The sequence below is a fragment of the Neomonachus schauinslandi genome, chromosome X (assembly GCF_002201575.2).
Source record: "Neomonachus schauinslandi chromosome X, ASM220157v2, whole genome shotgun sequence".
NCBI lineage: Eukaryota > Metazoa > Chordata > Mammalia > Carnivora > Phocidae > Neomonachus > Neomonachus schauinslandi.
In genome coordinates, this window is record NC_058419.1 from 93,594,952 (window position 1) to 93,607,429 (window position 12,478).

At 42.0% G+C, this 12,478-nt stretch overlaps 1 protein-coding gene across 2 annotated transcripts in view; it reads right to left on the reverse strand.

Annotated features, from left to right (window-relative positions):
- The window catches only part of SYTL5 (synaptotagmin like 5), a 104,057-nt gene that overhangs the window by 13,770 nt on the left and 77,809 nt on the right, over positions 1 to 12,478 (reverse strand). Inside the window, exons 9-13 of one of the 2 annotated variants that reach the window (XM_021681664.1) lie at positions 10,194 to 10,286; positions 9,525 to 9,590; positions 6,012 to 6,190; positions 3,597 to 3,696; positions 1,824 to 1,985 (exon numbers count right to left, since the gene is read on the reverse strand). In XM_021681664.1, coding sequence (XP_021537339.1) covers positions 1,824 to 1,985; positions 3,597 to 3,696; positions 6,012 to 6,190; positions 9,525 to 9,590; positions 10,194 to 10,286 — 600 coding nt within the window. The remainder of the gene's footprint in view (positions 1 to 1,823; positions 1,986 to 3,596; positions 3,697 to 6,011; positions 6,191 to 9,524; positions 9,591 to 10,193; positions 10,287 to 12,478) is intronic. The other variant, XM_021681674.1, reaches the window with a different exon arrangement.

Genomic DNA, 12,478 nt, shown 5'->3' on the forward strand with positions numbered 1-12,478 from the left:
AGTGATTTACACCAAGCTTGAGGTCAGTACTTCTAAAACTCTTACCAGAAAGTTGTATTTAACTTCTGAGTCTCGATCTCCTCAGATACAATGGAAATGATGATACTTACCTTATGATGTTTGTAGTGAACAATGCTGTTGCTGCTGCTGATCCACGCATGTGTTGTTGTTCAGCTTCCACTCACCATTCCTTTAGAACTACTATACCTGGATTTCCTTTGGGGCCATACTACCTTCGGGACCAGGGTATATTCTGATTGTCTTAAGTCAGCCAACGTATCTCACCTCCCTGGCCGGCCACGGCAATTAGCTCAGGACGGGCAAATGATGTCATCAGAATGAGGAGAACCAGGCCCAGGGTGCTGGAAGAGGAGGACATTTGTCCTCTCCCAGGCCGTGTGATGCAAGGAGGAGGGGCTTACACGTATTGTAATGTCCAAGAGAAGCATAGTAGAGCTAGCGATGGAAGCCAACTGCACAGAGTCTCAAAATGAAGCCAACACAGAGAAGAGAGACCAAGAGAGTCCAGGGCCTTGATACGATGTGAGTTATCTGGGTAAAGCCATGCTTGATAATCACTGGTCAATAATTTCCTTTTTTGAGTGGTATGAGCTGGGGTTTCTGTCAATTGCAATACAAGGACTCTCACGTAACATAAACACTACCTGGCATTTACTGAGAGCTTAAAATGTGCCCGACACAATACTGCGAGCATTGCAGAGTGCTTCTCCAAGCCTCACAACATCCCAGTAAGATATGTCCAATTATTATATCACAAATGAGAACACCAAAGTCTGGGAAGTTAATTTGCCCAATGTTACACAGATAGTCATGAAGCCAGGACTGAAGCCAGGAAGTCTGAATTGAGTCTACTATCTTTACCATCATGTTCTTTTTGCCTCTCTGTATATAAACAACAATCTTCGGTTACATAAATGTGACCTTTTTTCATCTCACTTTCGACTTAAAAATTACTATAAATGTAGAGAGACTCCGGTTGCATAGAGTGAATCCAAGGTACTGTTGGTCTAGAACATGCTGTATTGCATTTAATTTCTAGAACCAGCTTTAAGATTGTTTTTCTGACTATAACTTAAAACCTGGGTTAAGAATCTCAAAAGTAGGAATATAGGAAACCAGATACTTTAGCTACTCCTTACTTCCTCATGTGAGCCAAGGCAAGGCCACTCCTGCTTATGTATGAATTGTGGAGAATGGGGAATAGAGAGAATGTTTTTTTTTTGTTTTAAGATTTTACTTATTTATTTGATAGAGAGAGACACAGCGAGAGCAGGAACACAAGCAGGGGGAGCGGGAGAGGGAGAAGCAGGCTTCCCGCAGAGCAGGGAGCCCAATGCGGGCCTCGATCCCAGGACCCTGGGATCATGACCTGAGCCGAAGGCAGACGCTTAATGACTGAGCCACCCAGGTGCCCTGAGAGAATGTTTTAAGACTGACTGGCTCTATGGATTTGTTTTTGCCCATGGGAAATTGAATGCTTTCTCTTTCTGATAGGATCATACAATGTACTCCCCTTTTTTAATCCATGGAGACTTTCAAATGATGAATACATTTTTAGTAAGTCAAATTAATAATACATATGACTATGTGACTTGCATTGTACAGACGGTCTGTATTAAAGAAGGAGTTCCAAGGAAAGGATTTACATGTATTGTATTATTCCAAAATTAGCTGCACTCATCTGTTCAGATTACCACTTGAAAATGAGAGAAGTCTTCAGATTCTCTAGGCCTATGACATCAATTTTGTTCCTAACCTGTCTCGTTGCATAACTGTTCGATTAATCTGGAGGCATTTCCTACCTTGGGCTGAAGCACAAACCACTCATCATTTGGATTTTCAAAGTTCCATGAATCAAAAGGAATCTCCACCTCCCCAAGGAAGCTGTTACGTCCAAATCGATCATGATGCCAGACTGAGAGCTGCAGAGTTCTTGTTTCCAGCTGGGTGTGGCTGATGGTGTACTGCAAACGAGAGTCACAACATCACACTCCATGTGGAGGGCTCTGCCCAATTCTATCACAGGCTGAAATTTACTTTCGCCATCTTTCAGATCATACACACTAGTAACATGAATGAAACACACATACACACACACACACACAAAAGCCCACTGTATTTTCCCTTGTTTATGCTACAACGGGGGTTCTATGCCATGAACTCATTTTGTATTAGACCTCACACTAAAAGATGTATCAGCCAATTATTTAGGAAGAAGTCAATAAACTTCAAATAGTATATTAAAAGTATTAGGTAATGAAGACTGTCCCCTTTCCAGTTTTACCCCGTTTTCATCTGCGAATCGTTTTTCAACCTCTCCTTCGTAAGCTTAATGTTTGCTATATCAACTCTCCAACTTCTCTGTCTTATTTTAGTCATGACAAGAACCCTTAAATCCAGGAAAGTACCCTCAGTGAGAAACCTGCAAACACCAAACTTCATCAAGTCTCACATAAGCGCAGGAGTGAAGAGACCAATACAGAGACTGAGCAGAAAGAAAATACTGCTGGGGTAGCTTTTCCTTTTCAGCAGAACGTGATCCACAGCCACATGCCTATACACCCTCGAACCTCCTGCTAGTTCTATGCAACTCCCACCTGAGACACACTGCAGACTGTTTCTTGAACTTGGATTTGCTTCTATACCCATCTTTGCTGGTCCTGGCGTGATTGACCTTGGCTCCGTGCTTCCTGAATTTGCCACGTCACCCTATCTATTCTGCTTGGGCTCATCTTTGCTACCTTGTTAGAGCCACCAGATTCCCACCCTGCCTATATTCATTCATCCTCACTTTGATCTGTCTTCATATTGGCTCCTGCTTCCAAACACAACCTCACTCACTGATGGATGTCCCCACTCACCAACTTCCTGCTATGGTGGATTCTGACTCCCTCACTCCAGGTACAAGGTCCATACATTTCCCTGCAACTGGCAATAACTTCTACATTCCAGCCTCCCTGGATCTTTCTTACCAGGCTAGATTGGTCTAGGGTGGGAGAAGGGGTTGTTACATAGAAGCCCATGGGGGAAAGAATGTCTCCAGGATTGGGGCCTGGGTCATGTCTTATCGGGGCCACTCTCCCTGAGGTTCCTCAAATCCAGCTGTGCATCTCCACTGTTCATTAACCACAGGCCTAAATTTAGCCCAACTCTGAAACCTGACAAGAAATTGCACACACTCATGCTGTGTGAGCAGAATGAGGAGTGGGCACAAAGTGACTTGCTAAGTTAGTGTCAAAACTGTGACAAACTCCTTTTAAGGGGAACTAGAAAAAACAGTTTTCCCAAGGGTGAACCATATTTTTTGACAAGATGCCCCGGCTCAGATGGAATTTCACTGGATCATCTTTACTTCAGGCGTCACTTTAGCAGCAGCGAGAAATAAGCCGAGTAAGGGTGGTTTACAGTTTTTCCAAAAACTGTTAGGAAAGCCAAGGGCGTGACACGAATGTATTCAAATTCTACTTTTCTAAAAGATATTTAAGTCTGGACATGCAAATCCTCCGTAGTCAATTTTAAACCAATGAGGATATGAACGGTATCACTTGTGTGAATATGAGAGAGCATGTACTCACCTTTAGCGTCTCATTGAATTCTGGATTGGTGCCTGTTCTGACCTTGGTCTTGCGCTTATTGTTTCTGGACTTGTCAGGAAGAAGGTATGACTTGACATAACTGTACATGAGAAAACATGAAAGTAATTATTGGAAGACATCTACTTTGCAAGGAATAGTCAGGGATTTCAGTGAATAAAAGAGGTGAAGGGAATAGGCCAGCAAACATGAGAGAACCAGAGAGAATGTAGTCTACATGGCAGGATACCTTAAAATATAACTCTGGGCTTCCAATAAGAGAGAAGCGGTAAAGGGCGCCTGGGTGGCTCAGTCGGTTAAGCGACTGCCTTCGGCTCAGGTCATGATCCTGGAGTCCCGGGATCGAGTCCTGCATCGGGCTCCCTGCTCAGCGGGGAGTCTGCTTCTCCCTCTGACCCTCCTCCCTCTCGTGCTCTCTGTCTCTCATTCTCTCTCGCAAATAAATAAATAAAATCTTTAAAAAAAAAAAAAGAGAGAGAGAAGCGGTAAAGTATAGTGATGAAGAGTGTGGGCTCTGAAGTCAAGCCAACTAGGCTTGAATCACTCCATGCCTCACTGGTTTTGGTAAACTCACGAACTTACTTAACTTCTCTGTCCTCAGTTTCCTCATCTGTAAAACTGGGATAATAACAGTATCCAACTTACGGCATTGCAAGGATTAAATTGGTTGATACATACAGGGAGCTGACATGTTCTACTCCTCAAGAGATGTCATCTATTCATAGGATCAATGGCCTCACAAAATACTGTAGGGTTATATTCCTCTCTATTCCGATGTCAGAACTTCTGATGAGTGGAATCAGTGGTCATGGATGAATGAAGGAAAATGGTGAAAAAGAACAAATAGTAAATAACAACCTGATGTCACAAAAGCAATTCTACCTGACACCTTGTGCTGGGATATCCCAGGAGCCTCCTGGCGCAGGGGTATCAAGGCAAACTTAGAAATGCACAAGATGTACAAGACTGCAATGTACAAGATGCTACCAGAGCTGTGAAGCACATCTACCAGGGCTTTAGGTGACCTCTTTCCATGCTACTCTAAATGATTATATTGGTCCTGAAGCCCTTGAATATTCATCTGAGGAAGTAGGTGGACCCATCTATACTCAGAATCCACTCATTTGTCTTTTTTTTTTTTAAGATTTTATTTATTTATTTGACAGAGAGAGAGAGAGAGAGCGAGAGCAGGAACACAAGCAGGGGGAGCGGGAGAGGGAGAAGCAGGCTCCCCGCGGAGCAGGGAGCCTGATGCGGGGCTCGATCCCAGGACCCTGGGATCATGACCTGAGCCGAAGGCAGATGCTTAATGACTGAGCCACCCAGGTGCCCCTCATTTGTCTTTTTTTAAAAAAAATTAAGTAATCTCTACACCCAAAATGGGGGCTCGAACTCACAACCTTGAGATCAAGAGCTGCACACTCCACCAACTGAGCCTGTCAGGTGCCCCACTCCCATTTGTCTATCTTTAGACACTTGGAAACAGCTTCTCTGAGTTGTTTATTGGACCTGGGTCACCTATTATGGAGGAGAGGGGTAACACAGCTGGCCTCAGATGGCTGTCCTTGGAAATGCCTGCTTACAACATTTGCCACTGGCCGGCATCTGGAAACTTGGATTTGAGGAGGATTCTCATCACTCCCAGAACAGATATAAGTGGCTCACTGTGACTAAACTATTTGTAAAAACAATATGGCTTAGGCAGAACACCTGCTTTCCTTCACGGAGACTGAAATTTTGGTATGTGACAGTTGGTGCTGCCACGACTTGTTGCTGGAGGAATTAAGCACATCACGTGCGACTCCAGTGGGGGAGGATGCTTGGAAGTTGAAGCCGGATTCTTCAGAACTTCGCCACACATGCCTTTTTTCTCTGCTGCTTATGACAAGCGGAGTCCTGTGACTCTTCCTAGTAAATCATCAAGTCTGGCAATGACTTTGGGAGCTCCTGACACATCTTTCATCTAGCTCCCTTCCAATGTACCAACGGTCCATATCTGCCTCCCAGCTAATATCTGGAATCCTGAGAACCTCAAAATTGTCCTTTTGAGTTGTTCAATTAGGCTAACAGCTTGGCGATTTTCTCTGGAGGGTCTCCCAGAACAGGATACTCAGAGATCCTGGGGTAAGCCAATGTGTCAGCCAGCTTCTATCACAGAGCTGCCTCTGTGTAAATTACAAATATGTCAGTCCTGAATCATATCAACACGTGGCTTTGGAAAAATCAGATAATCATGGACACAACCATTATACATACACTTAGAGAATATTTAGATGTGTCGCACGGGAGGAAAATGACAATCGACCTTCTGAGAAGGCTCTGAATCAAGAGGAATGCTAAGACAAAACCACACATACTGACAAAGAAAACAGTTCGAGGAATATGCTAAGTGCTTACGCATCTGTCCTCTGTTTCTTTTCATCTCCTATGGCCAGATTTCTGCAATTCTTGACAAAAATGTAGAGCCCGCCAGTTTTGTAGCAGTAGCTGATGTGGAGAAGGATTTCACCACTGACCTTCACATTGCCATAGTCTCCTGTTTCACTGTAAACACTCATCATGCTGTTAAGGCTGGTCTGGAATAAACAAGATGAAAAGAGGTGTCCAGGGTTATTCTAATTAGCTCTACAAAGAAGCTACCCTCTTTATTCAATTATAATTCTTATTCTTTATAATGAGCAGTAAAGTCCAGGGTGAGTGAAGAAAGCAAAAATCACTTGTTTTGCTTGGTTTTCTGGTATTGTATAATACCCAAGCCTGACAAGGGACAAGAAGACTTAAGGAGTGTTAGAAAGGAAGGCAGGAAACTTGCTGAGAGGGGCAAGTGAATAACCTTTGTTTATTCACTTCTAATGAATACAGGGTCATTGAAGCACTTCCAATCCCATGTCCTCTCCCCACCTCTGTAGCTTTTGCCTCTCTCGCTGGTAGACTCAAGGTCAACCTACTCCAAGGTCTAGAATGCATCCATCAGGACAAAGGGAAGCTCCTATATTCCATGCCAGCAGGAGCCACAGTTTCTCTCTCTGATACCCACAGAGAGCATCCCAGCAGTCTCTGGGAAGCCGTAACTGCAGCTATAACAAGGGCATGCCAGAACGTCATTTACCCTTGGCTGCTGTGAATTCCCCAGGCAGCTGTTTTGGTCACATAGGTAGTGTAAGACCAGGGCTTTGTAAACCTCTGTAAAATAGCCACCCACAAAAATAGAACACTAAATAATCAACACACCAACAAACAAATAAAATGTAAAAAAAAAAAAAAAGTCCAAATCTATGAGAATGAATAAGATTTCTGATTTTATTTGAAATCACTAGTGACAAGAGACACATTTTAAATTAAATGTAACAAGATTATCCTTTAGTGCCAAAACTGTATCTTAGCAACATGACTCACAAGAGACCACTTGGAAGGCTTTCATGAGTGACCCAGCAGTTTCAAAAGCCCTGTCTATGAACCACTGGGAAGGACTAGAGTAAGTACAAAGAGAGCCTAGACTTCCCACTTGTGTCTGTTACGCATAACGCAAGTCATGACATTCCTCTAGTTGCTCAGAGCCTGATCAAAGAACAGGATGCGGGCTACGTGGCCAGTATCTCTTCTAAGCTTAAGTCAAGGTCAAGAGTAAACCAAGAATTCCATAATTACTTAGGAATTATAATTTCAAGAGAGCCAGTGAGTGAGCTCATTTGTCTTTCCCATTCCTAGAACAAAACAGAATTTTCATAATAACAGGTGGCTTTGAGCAGTGTTTTTCAAACTTTTAATTGCACATAAATCACCAGATCTTGTTAAAATGAAGATTCTGATGCAGTCAGTCTCAGAGTCTTCTTTTCTAACAAACTCCTAGGTCCACAGTTCGCAAAATGTGTACTGAGGCATCCCAGTGCCCCACAGCAACCTCACAGGGGGACCACGGGGTATTTTAAAATTTCAAGGGAAACACAGTGACATCGATCAGACACCATGCAAACTCTTAGCAGTAGTTCACCGTGTCAACATTAAATCACAATTTATTCTTTTTCAGTTAAGTCCTATCTGTGTGAAGCTGAGTTTTTGACAGTTGCTGTGAAAAATAAGCAAGTACTGCATAAAAATCAACATGGAACAGGAAATAAAAGTGGTGCTGTCCAATCAGATTCCAAGATTTGATGAGTTGTGAAGTGCCCAACAGGTACCCACCGTCCCATTAGTAAGGATTAAGGGCTATTTAAGAATGGAATAAAGCTATTTTTCTTTCAGTGTATGTGTATTATTGTTTCGCATGTCTACTAACTTGTTAGGATACCAGTGCTTACAAAGTTTTTTTTTTTTTAAGATTTTTATTTATTTATTTATTTAACAGAGATAGAGAGAGAGCACAAGTAGGCAGAGCGGCAGACAGAGGGAGAAGGAGAAGCAGGCTCTCCGCCGAGCAGGGAGCCCGATGCGGGGCTCGATCCCAGGACCCTGGGATCATGACCCGAGCTGAAGGCAGCCGCTTAACCGACTGAGCCACTCAGGCGCCCCTACAAAGTTTTTTTGACCTAACTGGTGTGGAGAACAAAGGCAAAGGAAATATAGAACGGAATTAAATTTCCCTTGCAGCCCATTGACAAATACTTAAGATAGGAAGGGTGACCTTCCTCCAGGAACTCAACTGCCTCAATGTTAATACTTTTGCTAGAGGCAAAAGGCAACCTTAGCTTGACATGAGCCCACCTCCAGGATCCCGTAAGTCTTCTTTAATACATAAAAATCCCTTTGGAAACTTCCTTTAGCTCTACTAGCCCCCAAGATATAGGTAAGCAATCATCCACCAAGCATATGGCTCCCTGATACACATCCGAAGGGTCTCATGACTAGGGTTTTACTAGACAGTAGTAAATGACCTTATCCTAACAACAGCTAGCCCCTCAAGGTCCTGGACACCTTGCTTCCAAATTCCTTAGAGACTTCTGCTATCCCCAACCCCCTCCCAACTTGAAAGTGTATAATCAGTCACTCCTCACAACCCTAGTGCAGCTCCTTCTGCCCCATGGGCCCTGTCCCCATGCCTTAATAAAACCACCTTTTTGCACCAAAGATGCCTCAAGAATTCGCTCCTGAACCCCAACAGTTCCCATCACTAGCTACTTAATAAATGGGCGTTAATAAGTCAGGTGTTAATTTTGGCTCAGGAGTAGGATGAAAGAATCGCTAGGGGCTCTGTGAACTGCGTCTCTGCCCCAAGTGAGGCAAGGCTGCTGGTCCATGGACTATTCTTTGACTTCCAAGGGCTTCATGCATAAGCCCCTACCCCCTCATGTTACATATGAAAAGACACTGGCTCACAGAAATTATTAGCAGTACCAAGACACAGAGCAAGAGCTCCAGATTTTTAGTCTGAGGAGCTCCCCAGCATGCCTCCCCACCTCCTAATATCACTCGGTTCTGTCTACACCACATCTCTCAGTAGCCACATCTTCAAAGAAGTCCTCACTAAGCAGGGGGCCCCTAAAGATAGAAGAAAACTTAAAAACCCACAAATGCTGAAGCTTGGGAGAAATTAAGGCAGCTAAGGCAATTTTCCTACTAACCAAACTTTATGCTCTTAACCGACCCAATGCTGTGATTTAAAATAGAGATGTTTATTCTAAAGGTATCTTTAGATACCTATCTTTAGATATCTTTACTCATTAATGGTAAATCATGTTGAACCATACGTCTTTTGACTGGTGCTTGGATTCTAATGTTTAGTGAATTTTTCTTTCCTTGGGATACTCGGATTCCGATAATGCTGTTTACCCTTTAAAGAGAAACTCTAGTTAACTGTACACAAGTCAGAAAAAGATAAGTGCTGGAAAAACTGCCCACCTAATCAGATTTCCCATATCATGAAATTTGCAAAGCATGGTTGGAAATAAGGAAAAGGAAAGACTGAAAACTCACAGTGTCTGAGTCAGCATCAGGGACATTTAGGTAGGTCCACTTCCTGTCAGAGCCTGCTTGAGAATTCTTTAAGAAAGTCGTCCAAAGGTCAAAAGAAAAAAGGGTATTAGAGCAACAGACAGAAATCAGAGGAGCAAAGAAAAAGATTTACAGGCACATACACACAAATGTAGATGAGGACAGGGGGCCTCCTAAAGCCAACCTCTCAAGCAAAGGCATGAACATGAAAGTAAGAAGGGACATTATTCTATAGGCAGTGAGTGAGAAGCTATGGACAGTGTCTGAGTAGGAGAGAAAGCTGACTAGCTATGTATTTTGGGAAAATGGCAACGGCATGGTGGACAGTTTGAAACAGACAGGATGGCGGCAGGGAAAGAAAGGTATCAGCAGAGAACTGTGAGAGTTTATGGGCTTGAGCTGATGAGAGCCTGAATTAGGGAGTGAAGAGGTTTTAAAAACTGGGTGAGGACCGTGGAAGGAGAGGGAAGGAAGAGCTCACGCCAAATTAGACCAAAAAGTACTCTGTGTGCAAAGGGCAAGCAGGAGATTATAGTGACTCTTAACTTACTGTCACACATATTCTCAAGAACATTCCTCTCTCCTTTGGGAAAAGTACAGAAAATCAACGAGGGAAAGAAGCTTCCAGTCACATGCTAGAGAAGTGCTTACGGTTGACAGGCCACTTGCTAGACTGTGGTTGTTGGCAGAAAACCGGGAGGACGCTAAGTCATGAACACCTTCCTCAGTCTCTTCCAAGGAGCCCTAAGGGAGGAGGAGAAAATCAGTGGTTTGGTTTCTTTCTTTCCTAGAAAGAAGTTTCACTTCAAAAATCACTTTCTTTTTAAATACCTAAAAAATCCTAACCAAATATCTAGAAATCACCCTATTCTGAGGTTTCTCTTTTGCTATCCATTCAACCTGAATTACTTCATCAGAGGAGTGGGGTCTCCTGCCTGGTGGTGCTTGCTTTACGAAAAGAACATGAAATTTGGAATCACACGGACCTGGGTTTCAACTTTACCTCCCTGATCTCTAAGCTTTGGGCAATGTACTCAAATTATTTTTTTTTAATTAAAAAAAGGGGTCTGTGTGTGTGTATACTGTCAAGATGGGGAAATAGATCTTAAAAATCTCTCTGACAGAGTGAACTATTTTAGACACTGGATTCTTGTCCAAAATTCCAGATTCTACTTTTCTTCTCCTTCATGATAGAGTGGCTCCCCCAACCCTGCTCCCAGTTATTTAAGCAATACATTTTTATAGTAAAAAATTTCAAGCAATATAAATATAAATTAAACTTAGATCTCTCTTTAATATATTAATGACCAAATTTCCAAGTTTTATGATATGTATACACACATGCCTACATTCACAACCACACATAAAGGGAATATATCATACATGCTTTTTTTTAAAAGAACACCTTTCTTTTTTGCTTCTCCTCTCCTCCCTTTGTTTCCTCTCACCCCGGGTTAAATCAGTATTTTACATATTACATTTCATGCCTTTCTCCTTGTTTATGTGAAAAATCATATAATATTGTGCACAGCTAATGGACAGTCATCATGTCTTTTAACCAGTTTCATAACTTGAGATTGTTCTCTATATAGAATCCTGTGCTTTAGGGCGCCTGGGTGGCTCAGTTGGTTAAGCAACTGCCTTCGGCTCAGGTCATGATCCTGGAGTCCCTGGATCGAGTCCCGCATCGGGCTCCCTGCTCGGCAGGGAGTCTGCTTCATCCTCTGACCCTATCCCCTCTCATGTGTTCTCTCTCTCTCAAATAAATAAATAAAATCTTTAAAAAAAAGAATCCTGTGCTTTAGAATAAAAAAGAATTTTATTATAAAATATAACACATATAGAAAAGTACATAAAATATAAATGTACAGCATAATACTATACGGTGCCCAAGTAGAAGACCCCTTTGTGTTCTGTCCATATCACAAACCCCTTTCTCCCCCATCCTTGAAATAATATTTTAACTCTTATGGTAATCACATCTTTGTTTTTCTTTATAGTTTTACTACCTAAGCATACATTCCTAAACAATATGATTTTGTTTTGCCTGTTTTTGAATTTAATGTAAATGGAATTAAATGTTATATACTCTTTTGTGTTTTGCCTCTTTGTCTCAACATTATAGTCTTTTAAGAGTCATCCAAATTGTTTCATGTTATTGTAGTTTGTTCATTTTTATTTATTATTTGGGTTGTTTCTAGATTTTTCCCATTATTAACACAGTTGCTATGAATATTCTTGAATATGTACCTTGATGCATAGAAACACAAGTTTCCCTTAGGTATGCCCCAGTGAGAAGAACTGCCATGTCATAAGGCATGCATATCTCCACATGGTTATTGATATTACGTTTAAGATAATGTCAAACAATTGGGAGTAATTGTACCAATTTACAGTCCAACCAGCAACATATGAGAGTGCCCTCTGCTCGATATTCTTGTCTCCCAAAAATTGGTATTGTCAGATTTTTTTTTTTCTCTCTTGCTAATCCAGTAGATGTTTATGTGAAAATTAGTAAGGGGAAGCCTCACTAAAACTTATTATTAAGTTGAGGACCTTTTTCTGATCATTGGCCAACTAAATTTCCTGGTTTGTGAAGTACTTTTTCAAAGCTTGCTAATTTTTATATTGATATATTTGCCTTTTTCACTGATGAGCTCACAAGATGAGCTGGAGCAACTTGTAGATCTAGAAAGTAAGAATGTGCTCAAGACAAAAACAAACTAACAAAAACAAAAACAACAACATCAAAAAAACCCAACCCACAATGAGAGAAGTATGTCAAAGGAACACAAGAGCCAACTGAAACAGCTCCCAATGACCAAAGCTGGAAAAATTTGAGCAATAAAATAAAGTAGGGGTGCCTGGGTGGCTTAGTCGTTAAGCATCTGCCTTCGGCTCAGGTCATGATCCCAGGGTCCTGGGATCGAGCCCTG